Consider the following 16,984-nt stretch of genomic DNA (forward strand, 5'->3'; position numbering starts at 1 on the left):
GTTTTGAAATTAAATATTTGTGTTTTGTGTGTCAGTTGAAAGAGAGAAGTGGATGTCAACAACTGACCGACACAACTCCGCAAATATCCTTTGTAGTACCAGTCACGGCATCACAAATTACTTTTCGGTTCAGTCCAGTTAGTGGTGAGAAAGGGGTTGTGGAAGGGACTGCAGGTGCATATAGCAGAACAGCAAAAGTTAATGGCCAAAGTAACAGTTTATTGTACATGAGGTAATTTTTAGTATAGAAGGTTGGGGCTTTTTAAAATGTCTTAAGTAGTAACCTGTTCCTTTTTTTGTTGTTGTTTCAGCATTAAAGCTGGACGTCTCCTCTCGCACATTCCATATCAGCTTTACACCAAGCAGTCAAGTGTTCAAAAAGGTCTCAACTTTAATAGCATATGCAAACCTGAAGATGCCATGCCAGGTCCAAGCAATATAGCTAAAGATCTCAACAGGGTGTAAGTGTTTCTGATCTTGTCATGCAGATGCTAATAGTTCACACATAATGGGTTTGTATTTATAACTATGTAGCGTTTTTAAAATCCATTTCAGCTTTATAAGAGGGAAGCTCTGAGGCACTGAAATTTAAAAATAAGGTATAGCTATATAAATAGTTGAGGACAGAACTACAGTTATCTTAATCGAAGCCTTGTCTCTAGTCTGTGGACCACACTATGCTTGATAACGTGACTTGGGAGTCCTAGGATGTCGCATACCTGTATGGAAGCAACAGGCATACATTAAAGGATTCTGACTTGTGACACTGAAAAGTAGGTCTTTTTGTTGTTGTTAAAGCTCAGTCAACAAAACCAAAAAGCTGGTATGATTTGATTACTTTTGCTAAAGGTGCCTAGGAATAAACATAAATGCATACTAGTTGTTAAATTCTTTCTTTATTTTCTTTTAAAACAGAAGTCACAGTGTACCTTATGTGTGTTATCACCAAGGTTTAAGTCACGCTTGAGAGGAGACAGATTAAAAAATCTGATTACAATATGAAAGTTCTCCTAAAAGACCTTGAGAAGGGAGCAGAAGGCACCAACAAAACTTTTAAATGGCAGAGGAATTGGAAGTTGGAAAGAAACCTTCCGCGTGAACAGACTGTTCTGTAGATTTATTTTTTTTTAAGAGGGTTCCTGTATCTTTTTCAGAACCATATGTTTGTTGTTTAGAGGCAAGAATCATAAAATTGTAGAAGTTGGAAGAGACCTCTGGAGGTCATCTGGTCCAACACTGCTGCTTAAACAGAGCCAAGCATAGTGTACACGATCCTGTACTTTTGATTTGTAATGGTAATCTGTGTTCTTCCACAGTCCACTGATATTTAAAATCCTAATGCCAAGGAGAGTTTACCACATGAGGGGGATTTGTCTATATTTAGGAAAAATAAAGCCAGTGCCACAAAATAAATATCCTAAGCAGTATTTCTTACCTGTGTTTTAAACAAGGAGTGATACAATCACCATCACCTCTTATTATTGCGTTGTTAATGTTTTTTAGATGAGAAGAATACTTAGACTTCCAAAAATACCACTTTAGTCTGAAAAGCATGAGTTTAGAAGTCTGCCCTGTCCACTGATGCTAAATATGTGCCGCTGGATACTTTCAGCCATGCAGCTCCTAAAAAATATTATGTTTAGTATGATTTATGATTGTGATAATCTTAACCAAATTGTTGTCACAGTTAATTGACTTTCTGGTTTCACTGGTATACTGAATAGCTAATTATTTCCCACCTTTTTTTTTTTGGTGTACTTAGATTCCTAGCTTTGGGAATTGGAAGTGATGCTTGGGGTTTTTTCAGCAGATCAAGAATATGCACAGCTCTTGAAGGTTTTTGTTTTAATTCTACTTAGAGTTTGTTACAGAGTTAATTTTTTGAATGAAAGTTTTGCCTCTGCACTGTCAGAGTAAATGTAAATTGCCAGTGCACTTGTGGCAGATACCTTGTTTTATATACTTAAAAGATGAAAAGTAGGTTTTTTTGGTTTTTTCAAAAGCTAAAGAGTATGTTTGATTTATAGAACTTGGAACAGATTTTTCCTTGAAAGAAGATAAAGTAATTCTAACACGTTAATCTAAAATAATTTTTAAAAAAATAGAAGTTTTCTATGTATATTTTCTTTTTTTCTTTTTTGTTTGTTTGTAACTAGATAAGGAAAATCACATCTCATGGTAAAAAGATAACTCCTTCTGATGGTTTGCATATTCCTGCACCATTCATGCTGTCCGTGGTAGTACAGTTCTGTTAACAAATAAATAACTATTGTAATTTGGAGACTCCTGGTGAAATTAAAGGCTTTGGAAATAGCTTTTCTAATGTGAGCATGATTTTAGTCACTCCTGTGTAAATTCCTGGTAGAGTTGCATTAATAATAATACACCAAATCTGTGAAATCTTTCGTACAGTAATACAATATTTGTGACATTGAGAGGACATGGCTCAGAGTTTGAGATACTTGTATTGAGAATATAAAAACTACTCAAGTATATACTGATAACAATTAGGACAATAAATACTTAGCACTTGAAATGACCTGGAAATGTTGCTTTTTTATAAAAGAGATGGTATTAAATAATCATATCTGTTTCAGAAATCATATTAAAAAGTGTGAGATGGCAAACGAGATCACACCCAATGGAATAAGTAGCTGGAATGAAGAAGAGGAAGAAGAAAGTGTCGATTTTGGATTTACGGAGCTGGAGCAGATCCTTCCCGGACGGAAACAAAATGGGATTCAGTCTCACAAAGACAGCACTGCCATTTTTAATGGACACACACACACTTCTACCAGTGCCTTAAAGACACAGGATTGCTTGCTGCCCTCCGGCAACGGTGTTGCGAGTAGGTTTTCTCCAGGCCCTGCGCAGGAGGAGGGGAAGACTGAAAAAGGCATGGTTGACTTTAGAGACTGCACAATGCAGCAGTTGCAGCAAAGCAACAAAAATACAGACTTATCGTGGAATCCACATAGGACTATGAGTAATTCATCCTCATCTTCATCTTTGCACAGTAATGCTAAAATAAATGGTGCTCACCACTCCACTGTTCAGGGGCCTTCAAGCACAAAAAGCACTTCTGTACCTACTGCTAGCAAGGCAGCTTCCTTACCTGTGTCCAAACCTTCAGATTGTAGTTTTATTTCTGACTTTTATTCACGTTCAAGACTGCATCATATATCAACGTGGAAGTGTGAACTGACTGAGTTTGTCAACAGCCTGCAGAGAAAAAACAGCGGTGTCTTTCCAGGAAGGGAAAAATTAAAAAAATGGAAAGCAGGCAGGTCTGCACATAAAACTGACACAGGTAGATACTTGTTTAAGAAGGTTTATGTTGAGAAGGTGCCTTACATCTTTGTTTGTACCTTAAATGTCTAACTGAGACTAAGTAGGTTAGTATTCAATATTCACATTACAGTCAGGCTATCTGGAAAAGTTTGGTGGCTTTGGTACACTGAAAACTAAAGGATCCAACTGCTTTTTGGTTTGTTTGTTTGGGGTTTTGACTTACTGTGATATTCTGGTCTATATTCAGTTCCTCCTTGTAGAAATAATATTCCTGTCTTTACCAAGATGTGTGGATTGATCAAGGGGAAAAAATACTCTCTATATATCTAAGTACGCAAGTCTGTGGTTGCTGTGTGAAGAGCTGAAGGGAAAAAATACAAGAAAAATTTGCTGCTTCTAGTTCAGTGTGCAACTTTAAAAGATGAGTAACATTTGGAAGTGAACTAAAATCTAATTTTTTTTGTTAAGAGTTTTATATACCTCTTGGTCTGTGTAAATGAGTAGCAGTGTCATGTGAAACTTCTGAACCTGGCTTGTGACAGAGGAGAAATGTTTTATGTCATTACATCGAGGGGCAAATGAGAAAATATGTGTAATTCATGAGAGGCAAGGTGTTACAAGTGTAGATAAAGTATTTGTCATCTTTAGAATCTCTCATTTACAGTCTTGGTCAAAAAAAAAAAAAAAGGAGTAGCTCTGTACCGTCAAAGAGATTCTGACTCTACTGTGCTGTAAAAATATTCACTTGTAATCATATGAAAATTATGCTTGATGATAAATTACCACATCCTAAAACATTATTGTTAGACAGATAAACCAACTGATTCTGTATTTGTGCTAGGACACTAATTCTAAAACATGTTAGCTTCCTAACTACCTTTTAATATGTATTTTTTTCTATCAAAATATGGTATAAACTAATATATTTTTATTTTCTCTTTGATTTGGCCTAGAGTCTTCAAATCATTAGTGGCTGTGTTTCAGTTGACAAGTAGCAGCTTCTTGACTTGATCACTTGATTTATAAATATGCCCTTTATCAGACAGTCCTTATTTTCCAAAGAATGGGTTCAATGCTAAATTATTAAAAACGGGAAAACATTTTTTTGATTACTCAGTATGTAACTCAGATATGAAGCTGAATAATTCAGTTAATGTATTGAAGTATTAGTATTTTTTCACTGTTACACTTTATGTATTGTTCAAATTGAGGTTTGGAGGTTTTTTGTTAGATACAACCTCCTCTGGTAGGTCAGCAACATAGACATGCAGGCTTGAACTTCTAGAATACTTGTCACAAGTATTTCTAGTGCTTTAGGCATCTAAGTTTTTCAGTCTGGAGCTATCTTGCTCATCTTTGCTGAATGTTTGCATGAGTGTAGGTACAGCAGTGACAAAATCCAACTGCATGAAAGATTTAAAACTGATTTTGACGTGTTTCGTGAAGAATTAATGGTAGTTTTTAGTGCAGCTAAACTTTTTTTTTATCTTTTTGGAGCAGTTTTCTGATTGATGAACAAAAAGTAGTAATGTTCTCTGTTGTTCCAGATTCGGTGTTAACAGAGTGAAATTAAGATCCAGTTCCCATGACATGCATTAATCTTAGGCTGGGGGAGCTTGTTAGGTAGAAGGTGTTAATTATGAGAAAAATAAAATAGAAACTTTAAGCTGATGCATTGTTTAGACTGTTTGTCTACTGCTTATGTTTACATTTCTCTGAGAATTTTGTCAGTGTAAATATCTTCTTGGTGGTAAGAAACAAAAATCTTTATAATTTAAGGTAGTAAAAACTTGAAATAGCCCTTGATGAGTACCTTGAGTAGTACCCAAGAGTATAAATTAGGGTTCAAGTTTTCTGTTGGTGTATCTTCATACTAGGTAATGTGTCTGTGTCGAGCTCAGCCAAGCCACAGAGCTGTATAATGCACGTGGATATGGATTGCTTCTTTGTGTCTGTGGCTATCCGAAATAGACCAGATCTGAAAGGTCAGTATTTAATTCTGCATAGTACACTTCACTCAGTTAAGCCTTTAAATGCAAAACCAAACTTGCACACTTACAAAATGAACAGGTTAATCTTTTTTTCTGGCGTCTTTGATATGCAGCTTTCATATTCCTGCTTACTTTCTCACAATCCAAAAGCAAGCGGAAGAGAGAACTGGAATTCTCCTTGCTGTCTCCTTTCAGTATCTAAAGTAAGAAGAGAGAAGTAAAATCTGGAGTAACCATTCTCTATAACATTGCACATATCTTGCTGAGACTTAAATCTACCATATTAGAAGTGGGAGATCAAATTCTAGTTGTAGCAGAAGTGGGGTTTGGTCACTCGCTTAAAAAGCAAACAAACAAAAGAATGAGATATCCTAATAATTTTCCTGAAGTAATGTAAGGAGCTTTGTTTAACTAGAAAAGTGGAAAGGTCAAGACTGAGAATTAAATAAATTACCATTATCTCTTTGCCTGATGCATCTTTTTCGAGAAAAACTTGCTTCTCCTTCCGTTTTCTATCTAAGCTCTTACACATGAAGTATTTTAAGACCTGGAGGATGAACAATTCAGTTGGCATTTAGAAGTCTTGAGTTGTGGGATCATCCTTAGGGCATAGGAATAGGTAGTGGAGCTCCTTAGCAAGTTTTGATGGGTTTTTTTTTACAAGTGTACCATTCAAAAACAGAGATGCTACTTGTTCTGTGCGAACACTGAACTTAGGTGATGCACAAGTCTTGATGCGGTGGTGACCATCTGACACCCACCTGTCATAGACCCTGGGAAGGAGTAAGCTGTATATACAATTCCTTTGCTCTCTTCTGTCCAAAGGCAGAAGCAACTGTATCAAAGATACTCCTGGTATGTGTGGGTCTTTAGAACTTTATTTCCTGCCAAGTTTTAAATTCCATTACTGGAATATAAAGAACCTGGGATTTTTCTGCAAATATTTTTTCTGTTCCGCAGAAGTCTGCCAGAACTTTGAGTGCATAAATTAGCTGCCTATAGAAAAATTACAGAGGTGTTGATAATACTAAGAAGTCAGAAGTTTACTGAAGATTGGATTTTGTACATTAATTAGACAAGTGGAACTGGGTGTGTTGTTACATGTATACTCTTCTAGGTTGCTTAAGCTAATAAACATGGTAAAGTATTTAAAATCAGTATAGTGTTTGCTGGGTCTTAAACTAATCAATCATTAGGGCCTTAGTGAAGTTCCACAGCTTCCATTTATACTTGTTATGAAAGACAAAGTAGTATGGCTGTATTTTCACTCTTTAAAAGCTTTTCTTTACATGTGACTGCAACTAAGCAAATTCATACTCACAATGCAAAGTCACTTTCATAGCTGTTTCCTCCTTAATGCTGTAAGAGTGAAAGAAACTCTAAGAAACTAAAGCAGACGTCTTTATGATCTTGCCTTAGTTGTGCTATTAGTAAAATGTAAGCTATTACGGATATTGACTTATAAGTGCATGAATTTCTTCTCCACAGGAAAACCAGTGGCAGTTACTAGTAACAGAGGTGCAGGAAAGGCACCACTGCGCCCTGGTGCAAACCCCCAGCTTGAACAGCAATATTACCAGAATAAGCTATTGAATGGCAAAGCAGGTACAGATAAGTCTGTCTGTTTGTCTGTATGTTTTTAACTTTTGTTAATGAAAACTTTTTCCTCAAAGTTATTAATAAAGTGCAGTGGATAAATTTGGGGGTTGGGGGGTGGGATTTTAGGAAAGAAGTATCTTTGGACTACATAGTGCTTTGTGGCCTCAGTAATAACATGCCACTCTGACTTCTTGTAAGTTAGCTTTGCTCAATATGAGTGAATTATTTTAGAGTAATGTTGGGATTTACTCACTTTCATGAAGGTTGAGTGTAAGATACAATGTTAAGTAAATATTTAAAATAAGAAATGCAGGTTGTCTGTGATCACTTAGTTCTGAATAAGCCTACTATGACAAAGAAGGTACAAAATAAATTTTAAAAGGCTACTAAAATTTTTCTGCTGTAAAAGTAGAAATGACGGCACATGGCCAGTGAGAAATTGATCGTTTGAAGTTGGCTTTTGAATTGTATGTGTACCGTAAGTTAATTTGGGTGATCCTTAGAGTATTTTAGGTTTCTGGAAAGTCTGAGCGAATTCCATGAATTCTGTCTCTTCAGTACTTTGTTTCCTCAAAACCAGGGCATCTGTCCTAGTTTGAGAATTCCTTGCTTGCCTGCAGTAATGTAGAAGTTTGTTACTTTCTATGTCCTCAAGTAGTAGTATACTAATGTGAACAAAACATATTTTTATTAACAAGTTTTGTTATTATTATACTCCCTAAACTGCATTTAGTATGAGAAAGTATATTGCTAAACATTGGCAACTTGTTTCTCTTTTTTTTTTTTTTTTTTTTTCCTCCAACAGTCTGCTTAAATCAGCTTGAAACTTAGTTTTTACCACAAAGCTGGTAAAAAGTGCGTATACAAGGGGCAGCTGCTATTGAATTTCAGTTTAGATTTGGAAGTTGAGTTTCTCCTTTGCCCCTTGTATACGCACTTTTTACCAGCCTTGTGGTAGCAAGTAGTATTGTTATAAAGTTTACACCTCAGTGGGTTATTTTGTTGATACAAGAGGTGGAAAAAGACAGGTTGTTCTTCCATGGTCATTTCTGAAATGTTTGTACTTTAGAAAAAAAAAAATCTACCAATTTTCAAAGGCATTTGGAAACAAAGTATTACAGGAAGTGATGCCATTTTATTTGTCTTTTTACTGTAGTTTAAGAACACTTCAAAACTGAGGTAGAATGTATTTGTGGAACCCACTGGCCTTTTCACTTTTTAAGGACCTTTCAGGATGCTTCAGGCTTAGCTTCTGCTGTGTTGTTTGCAGTGCCATATATAAGTGCATTACAAAGATAACTGTGGTTTTTATGGAGTTGGGTTTTCTGGAGTATAGCTTGTGTATGAATTATTTATTCGTAGTTCAGTTTTACACGGTGACTTTGTAACTTTTATTAGGACCTTACACTGGAAAAAGGTGTGACTTCTTCCAATCAAGTGATGTTTGGAGAGTGAGGCAGTTAAATTACGGAAGTTTAGCTGATACCTAGCATGTTCTTTGTGATTCACCAATTCAGTAGTATCTCTTCTGCTATATTTATTGGTTAAGGGTACAGCAGATTTCAGCCTCATTGTATAATGTTTCTTACTGCAGCAGCTTTTTCTGGATATCCACACGTTCATTTCTTTAACTTCAGCATCCAGTCTCACTGGCTTGCACACAGGCAGGCAGCTAGCTCTTTCTTTCATGATACTTGGTCTGATTGTGCAGCCTGCTGTTTTGGTGAAAGGATTTTTTTTTCCTAACATTCTTTTTATAGTCCCTATCTCGTTAGCTGCAGTTTGTAATTTTTTTTAGTCTCTTTATTAATTTTTATCTCCGTGTACAATGGTTTTGTCAACAAAAAATACAACCTGTTGTTTCTGCTTGCATTCTCATAAGTACATGGCTTGTCTTCCTTTTGGGGAAAGAAATTACGGTTAGTTACAGTCTTAGATGGAAAGGTGGAATTGCAGGTTAGGCTTTTCTAACATCACAGTATCTGAGAAAGTGTATGTGACGCACTTCACCACATGTGGTTAATTGTGCCATGTCAGAGGTAAATGTGGTCCAGTAGGCACATGTATCACATGGAAAATACAGAATGCTAAATTATGCTGTTAAACATGCACAATTCTGTTTGGGGACATGTTATATAAATGAAATAAAAAGGTAGTTGGGACCAGCTTTGAACAGATTTTTGCATCCATGCTTCAACATGGAACCCACTTCATTTTTTGATGCATCATGCTTTCCAGGCTGTTCTCTGATTTTGCCTTCTCTACGTCTTGCTTATTAGAAAAAATGTTTCAAATTTAAACAACAAAACAAAAAGACACCAAAAAAACCCACCCACAAACAAAACAAACAATAAACAAAACCAAACTGTTACGAATCACTTTTGACCAAACACTGAATTCTGCTGCTTCAGCTACTTCTTTTTTTGCAGATTACTTCTTTAGTGATACTGGTTCCTGCCTTTGATCTGCATTGCTAGACAATATCTCGTGTCAATAGAATCTTGACTCTTTTATGAAATCCTTTCTTTTTCTTGTTTGAATTCATCCAAAAACGAATTAACTTTTAAATTTAAAACTTGCTATCATTCTCACCCTAAATCTCCAAACTGGAGATAGCCTTTCTGGGTAGTAGAAATTACTTCTCTACATACATGCCATCTTTAACATTCGTGTTCTAAAGATAGAAGATTAACATACATGAATCGGGATTCATAGTTTGGGGTCTCTTTTCCATGGCCAGGATGCCCAAGATGTGAATGTTTTCTAGGCTTCCTTTCCCTCAACCCTAGTATCTCCCCTTTTTCATTCTAAAGAGCAGCAGATTTTAACCATCATATTAGTCACAGATTTATTCTCAGCGATTTCTTTTTCACAGACTTGGGTCCTGGCCTCTGATTTCTCCATCCGTTGCTCCACATTCACCATGTGCCTGTCTAGTTTCCCAGCTTTTGATGAGAGGTTCTCTACCTTGCCTTCCATTGAGGACAATGTGTTCTGCATTGCCCTGAATTTCACATGAAGTGACTCCATCAGCTCATGGGGGGATCTGCTCTGCTGCGATGTGGAAAAAGTCGACGAGTCCAATGAAGATAGACAAGATGACAGCATCATCTCAGGCCAGGGCACAGGAAGGCATGGACTAAAGAAATTGTTCTTGTCATTCTTACCTTTATTTGGGGCATAATTTTGCTCTAATTTTCAGTTGCAGACATCTTAGGTAACTTACCGAGCTCATCACACATTAAAATATTTAAGACACAAAAAGGTGAACAAATTTAGCAGAAATTCTGAATAAAAGCAGTTTTTCATGAGTCAGGCTCTACCCTTGCTGTCTCCACTCACTCATTACGACACTTTCTCTGGTCTGATAACAACTTGTACGTGCATATAGCACCACGTTTCCTTTCAGTCAAATTGTCAGTGTCTAAGTTGTTAGTAGCATGAAGTATAACTAGGCGTTGTGGCACTCTGAAGAATACTCCCTGTTTATTATATTACAAAGGTGTATCGTATTAAATAGACTACAGTAATGAAAAAGAGCCATAACATACATACTTGATTTAATTTTAAGTAAATAGAAGCCTTTTGTCTGTATGATACCTTGTTGTTTTGAGTCTGATGGGGAGTTTGGGAGGGCGTAGTAGTTTTTGGATCTCGCCATCTTTTCAGGCTGATCTATATTTAGAGTGTAGGCATGTATCTTTCAAGGTTTACATACTGTGAAAACCCAAACAGAAAGGAATAGAAAATGCTTTACTTGATTCCAGTATTCAGTGTCATGGAATTCTGTTCTAGTACCCAGTATGCAGTGGGCCCGGAGGACTCTTTAATATTTAACTAGGTGCATGCAGTAAAGTTTTATAGAATTAGGGAAGGTCTGTCGCATTTTAAGTCTGGGGTTACGGTATTTATGATTGTATCATTTTGATCCAAGACAAATTTATGGTGATATTTGAAAGAAGCTGACATATCCTAGTAAGAGAAGTATTGGGAAGTAACAGAAGTTTTGTGAATTAATATCCCCTTAAGAGTGTTAAAGGAAATAACAGTTTCGGCTAGTGTTTTTTTAATTTGAGCTAATTAGCATTCTGGTTATGTCACTTCTTAAAAATCACTTTGTGGTATCTAGATTATTAACAAATATTTTTAAGTAAGAGCTTGTAAGTATGATAAACAGTGGATTTGTATTCTGAATTTAATTTCTGTGTTCTGGTAGTAGTTGTACTTTTTGTAAAAAGGAATAGCTAAGTGTCTCTTTGGTCAGCCAAGCAGCTGGTAGATTTTTGTGTGTCTTGTATTTATTTACAGGATATGGTTGTAGCGGTTAGCCTCAAGGGTTTGATCATTTTTATTTTCATTAAAGCTAACTGAGATCAGTCTTATTTTACAGTATGGTGTATGTAGTCACCAACAAGCTGTTTTCTAGTAATTTGGGGGAAAATAGAAACAGAATTTTTCTGTAGCTTACTATTCTTCTCAGTAATGTGTACAGACCTATCTGCAGAGAGAGATTACTATGTGTGGGGGGGTCTGGTTTGTATTTCTTTTTTCTGGACCATGAATCAATGAAGGACCCTTCATCAACAGGTAGCAGTATAGAAATTGTACAAAATAAAGTTTGTAATTTTTATTTTAGTCACATGAATTCTGTTGAACTCTTAAGAAAAATAACATAAAACCAAGTGTAAATATTATTTTCCAAGCAGAAATTAGAGTACCTGATAAGCTGGACTCATCAGTCTGGGAGCATCCGGATTCCACACATGTGAATGGAGCTGACTTGGATCTCACTGTTCTGTCCATGGCTGAAATAGCTTCTTGTAGTTATGAAGCCAGGTAGGTAAAAGTTACCTGTCAGGTTGCTTCAAAATCTCATACAGATAGGCATAAAATGTCCAAAAGTAGCATGTGTTAAGTCAGTAGCTTTAAATTTATCTAGACAGGAATTTTTTTTTTTATGTTTTCAAAAGTTGTAGTTATATAGGTTGTTAGAATTTAACACTAGGTCTTCCCTATAGTTGCTGCTGCTTTTTAAACACTGCTTAATAGCTCTCAGCCTAACCTACGTGTTGCTTGAAACAAAGCCTGTTGAGGAAAACGTTACGCCATTCACTGTGGTATTGTTGATTTCCTAATGTTATCTTCACTTATTTGTATCAAAACTGCATTCTTTTGTGGAATTAAGAACACTTTGTTACTGAAGGATTTAGTTAAAATAGAATCATTGAACAGTTTTGGTTGGAAGAGACCTTTAGGATCATCGAGTCCCACTTTTGTCCTAGCTCTACCAGCACCACTAAACCATGTCCCTAAGTACCACATTTACTCGTCTCTTAAACACCTCCAGGGATGGTGACTCCACCACCTCCCTGGGCAGCCTGTTCCCATGCTTGACAACTCTTTCAGTAAAGAAATTCTTCCTAATATCCAGACAGTAATAAATCAGATAGTAAGTGTGATTACTTAACTTAAAACCGTTTCTTGCACTGTTTATGTTGAGTATCCCCAGTAACCTAAATGTTCAGAGTATGAAACAACTTGTTATAAGCACAGTGTTGGAAATACGATTTTCTTTCCTGATGGAAATAATACTTCAGAAATTATTCTTTCATTGGAACCTTTCTCAAGCATGCTAGGATAGGCAGGTTTATATCAAAAAGTTAGAGTTTTATTTGTTACGGGAACATAATTTTGTAAGCTTGCACAGTGGAATACAAGGTCCAGTTACCTTAGTCACTGTAGTATGTGCATGGTTTTAATTTGAAATGGAAGATAGCAAGCAGTGCTTTCTGGAAACTTTGTCTTAAGCGCGTTCCCAAAGGCAGGCTGTCCATGCTGCATGCCTGGATATTATCCAGCTGATTCAAATACTCTATTTGCAGTTATTTTTCTTGCCTATTATATTGCTAGTGTGTGGGCTAAATTCCTTTTTATTGAGAATTCGTTTTTGTGGGAGAATACAAATACTTCATTTGGAAATACCGTATATTAATTTGTGGAAAAGTTGGTACTGTGTTTATTTGGGTACCTTTTATTACTTTTTTTTTAGACAAGTCGGCATAAAGAATGGAATGTTTTTTGGCCAAGCAAAAAAGCTGTGTCCAAATCTTCAAGCAGTTTCATATGATTTTGATGCGTACAAAGAAGTTGCACGGACAGTATATGAAATACTAGCAAGGTAACGTGCTGTTTGTTTACGCGATCTTTCACGGTAAGGTTAGCAAGCAGACATTATTCGCTGCTGCTGAATGCCATTATTTGATTTAGTATTTTCATCTCCATGTTACTCTTCAGCTTCAGTAAAGCCATTCCTATTTGAAATCTTCATTTTGTAGTATTTTTGTTATTTTGAGCACTGTGCTGCTTCTGAGCATTTTTTTATCTTGAAGCCAAATCCTGTAAACCAGTCAATATCTGACTTCCGAAGAAGTCATTGTTACATTTTTTACTGATTACACTATGAGAAGCAGATCCCTGATTAGTAGTGAGATTTTTCTAAGACTTTTTTTGAGTAACTTAAGAATGGATTATTGGAATAACATCTATTAGAAACTACTTTCTGGTTTAAAATGCACTTGAACAAAACTGGAAATTTGTTATTGTCAATTAAAAAGAAGTATTCAACTCCTCCTCCAGCACTTCCTTTAAAAACATGATGCATGCTGAAATTACTCCTACATTAGTAGCATTACTGTAATTTGCTGGTTTAACTTTTTTAATACTTAAGTGATGTGTGCTGCAAAATAAGCAGGGAAATGCCACCACAAAAGGAAGACTTTATTTGCTACATATTTGTTTTAACAGATGGTGAGCTGTTGCTGGTGTTTCACCTCCTTTACTTTGTGTTGATAGCTATACTCATAACATCGAAGCAGTCAGTTGTGATGAAGCACTAGTAGATATCACTGAAATCCTTACAGAGACCAGACTGACTCCCGATGAACTTGCAAATGCTATCCGCACCGAAATCAAAGCCCAAACTAAATGTGCTGCTTCTGTTGGAATGGGTAAGTACGTTCTTTCATTTCTGTTTACAAGCAGTGCCTGCTGTTGTTAGGTGTATCAAGGCTATGAGGGATTGCTAAAACTCTTGAGTGTTTGTGTGATATGGAATATATTGCCATTTACATTAAATTAGTGTAAATAAAAATTCAAGAAAATCTTGGTAAGTGGAAAGTTTTAAGCAAAATTTTATAAAATTGGTTTCACTTTGTTATCTGAACAGTATGCTAAAATTCCATCTGTATGATATTCATAGAATCATAGAACAATTTCTTAACATTCATTTTTATGAAATGCTACTGTATTTTTCCAGTAAACAGAAAAATGAGCACATATTCTTTTCCTTATCAGAGACAGCAGTGAGAGTTTATGGGGTGGCATGATTTAGCCTAATTATTAGAAGTTATTGAAAGCAAAGCATTGTGTGATTTGTAGTGTAGGTTTTGTGTATGAAATCGCACATCTGAAAAGACTTCTGTGATATCTTTTCACTTGGCCCCTTCCTTTTTCCTTCTTTTTGTCCCTAATTAATACTAGAGTTGAGTATCTGTAAATAAATATACTGAGTGTATATAAGTGTGTGAAATCCACGTGTGAGACAAGCTGAAATTCATTACTGTAAGCAGAATTCTTACTTTATTTCTTACGATATCATAATGCAGAGACTGTAATTCCCTAGATTCCTGTTTGTGTCTTGTTTTGACTTGAAACACATTTGTAATCTCTTTTATATGCTTATTTAATGTGTTGGGGTTTTTTCTATAGAAAGAGCAGAATTAGTTTTTAAAGCACTGTTTTCTAATCTGATCGATTCTTTTACAGATTGAAAGAGAAAAATACCTATGAGCAAATTTTTTTTTCCTAGTAATCAATTTGTATGAGATATTGGAAAATAGTTTTGGTATGCTTTCTAGAAATTCATATGGTAGGTACACGACAAAGACTTTGTCTCTTCACTCATAATTCCTTATTAAATAAATAAATCAGAGGAAACAATTCCACTATTACATGAACGTAGGGACCTCATTTCAAAAACATGGCCTGTCAGAAACATACATCTTGTGTAAGTAATTTGTATGTTACCCAATGGGGAAGTTGTGCCAATATAATAAAATGTAAATTTGAAGATACTGTTATACTATTGAAATCTCCTCTCAGCGCTGTTGTCTGATTAGAGATAAATTAAACAAGGACATCCTTGTGTCAGTTGAATAAATTTAATTTTTACCCCAGAGATTTCAGTGGCTAAACTAAACTGATTTAAACAATGGTAGTGAAAGATTAAACACTCATGTATAAACATCCTGTATCTTGGTTTCTCATTTGTTAAGTGAGGTATTAGTTTTTTCCTACTTTACTTCAGCATTGTAGGAATAATACGTTCCAGAAGGTAAATCGCTGGGATTCCATGGTATTAGAGCTTATGTTGGTATGTCTGATAGATAAGGGGATCAGAAGTCTTCAGTACTCTATAGACAAAACATGGATCCCCAAAGTTAAATAGGAAATTGAATGAGGAATCCTGTCATTAATTGTTTCATCAATTCAGCCTCTCAGGGAAACACTGCACATAAAACTTTGTTACTGTTCTTACTGACTGAAATTTTAGAATAGACAAAAAGCATGTGAACATAGGTGGGAGGAGAAGAGCAATAGTAACACACAGTGCTGCGAGTTGTGAATTTCCCTGGCCTTTTATTAGTTTGCTTTATCTTAGAACAGGGTGTTTGAATGGCAGCAATGAATGTGGCTATCATTTCAGGGATCTTACTGGCTGGGCATGAATAAGCCTATAAACCAGAAAGAAAAAGTGCTGAAATAGGTCTTGTTCCCCCCACACTTCATAAGTGCATGAAATAATTGAATAAAGTAATTGGATTTTTGTAGAGTACTCAGCCCCAAATACAGCTTAATTCCAGTATTTCACATATAATATACTTGATAGAATTGTCACATATTATTTACATCGACCACAGTGGATTGTTTTAAGTTCTGCAGTGTTAGCCATTTGCACTTCACTGCTTATCTTTACCTCCACATGTATAGAACATAACCAAGACAAATAAGTTCAATGTTCTTAGTGAAGTCTCCTGCACTTGTTGGTTCTTTTGGGTTTTCTGGTGGTTTTTTGGTTGGTTGGTTTTAACTTTGCAGTTACCACTACAGTTGCACTGCTGTAGTCACAAATACTGCTAGCTGCTAATTTGGAAGTAGATACTGCAGATATGTATGAATATATTTCATTAAATTCTCTGTAACAGCTAAAGAATTTGACTGTACTTCCTGCATTTTTTCCTTGACTGTTGAACTGCGGCATTCTACTTGAGAAGACAAAAGTTACCACAGACGTACTTTAATTTGTTGTTTTTACAGGTTCCAATATTCTGCTGGCCAGAATGGCAACTCGTAAAGCAAAACCAGATGGACAGTATCACTTAAAACCTGAAGAAGTAGATGACTTTATTAGAGGGCAACTTGTTACCAGTCTTCCAGGTACTCCTTTTTTTGGTTGGTTTTTTTTTTTAGAGGACATTTTGCCTCCTGATATTAAAAGAGTTTCAGCTGTGAATTGTACTCTAGATGAAACAAGATTAGATGTTATTCCATGGTTATGATCCAAAAAAAGAAGATATACTGATTTCTGAAAATTTTGAAAAGAATCTCTATGACCTTGTTATATCTTTGAGAAGCATCTGTTTTTAGTAAAGAATTTCACAGGTACACACAGCATGGTCTATGGAAGAAGCTCAGAATTTAGTGTGTTGTGCAACCTTATATTCTTTATCAAAATTATTTAGATGAGTCATTTTGAGTGAGTGCTGGCTTGCTGTATCACAGTGCATGTAATAAAAGGAGTAACATTATGTACTTATAACTGAGAGAAGCAGGGTTTGCTTAGAACTGAAAGCTAGCGCAAGAGAGTATTCTTTCTAAAAAGGAGTATATGAAGTCAGGAGTTGGAAAAAATAGCTCAGATGCCATAATGAAACAGAGAGTATATGAAGGGGAAAAAAGGAGAGGAGAGGGAGTTTGTTTAATCTCTGCTGCATCTAAGAAACTCTGAGATATTTCAAAAAGAATAAGGACAGAAGGAAAATCAA

The 16,984-nt window shown here is 35.7% G+C and overlaps 1 protein-coding gene across 6 annotated transcripts in view; it reads left to right on the forward strand.

The window, feature by feature from the left end:
* The window catches only part of REV1 (REV1 DNA directed polymerase), a 62,479-nt gene that overhangs the window by 24,030 nt on the left and 21,465 nt on the right, over positions 1-16,984 (forward strand). For 3 of the 6 annotated variants that reach the window (XM_086477011.1, XM_086477034.1, XM_086477051.1), the window contains 8 exons: positions 312-461; positions 2,598-3,310; positions 5,169-5,276; positions 6,771-6,887; positions 11,585-11,717; positions 12,931-13,059; positions 13,734-13,888; positions 16,257-16,376. In XM_086477011.1, coding sequence (XP_086333137.1) covers positions 312-461; positions 2,598-3,310; positions 5,169-5,276; positions 6,771-6,887; positions 11,585-11,717; positions 12,931-13,059; positions 13,734-13,888; positions 16,257-16,376 — 1,625 coding nt within the window. Of the gene's footprint in view, positions 1-311; positions 462-1,762; positions 1,837-2,597; positions 3,311-5,168; positions 5,277-6,770; positions 6,888-11,584; positions 11,718-12,930; positions 13,060-13,733; positions 13,889-16,256; positions 16,377-16,984 lie in introns of those variants that run through there. The other 3 variants (XM_086477043.1, XM_086477019.1, XM_086477027.1) reach the window with 3 other exon arrangements.

This window comes from Leptosomus discolor, chromosome 1 (assembly GCF_034619465.1).
Source record: "Leptosomus discolor isolate bLepDis1 chromosome 1, bLepDis1.hap2, whole genome shotgun sequence".
Taxonomy (NCBI): domain Eukaryota; kingdom Metazoa; phylum Chordata; class Aves; order Leptosomiformes; family Leptosomidae; genus Leptosomus; species Leptosomus discolor.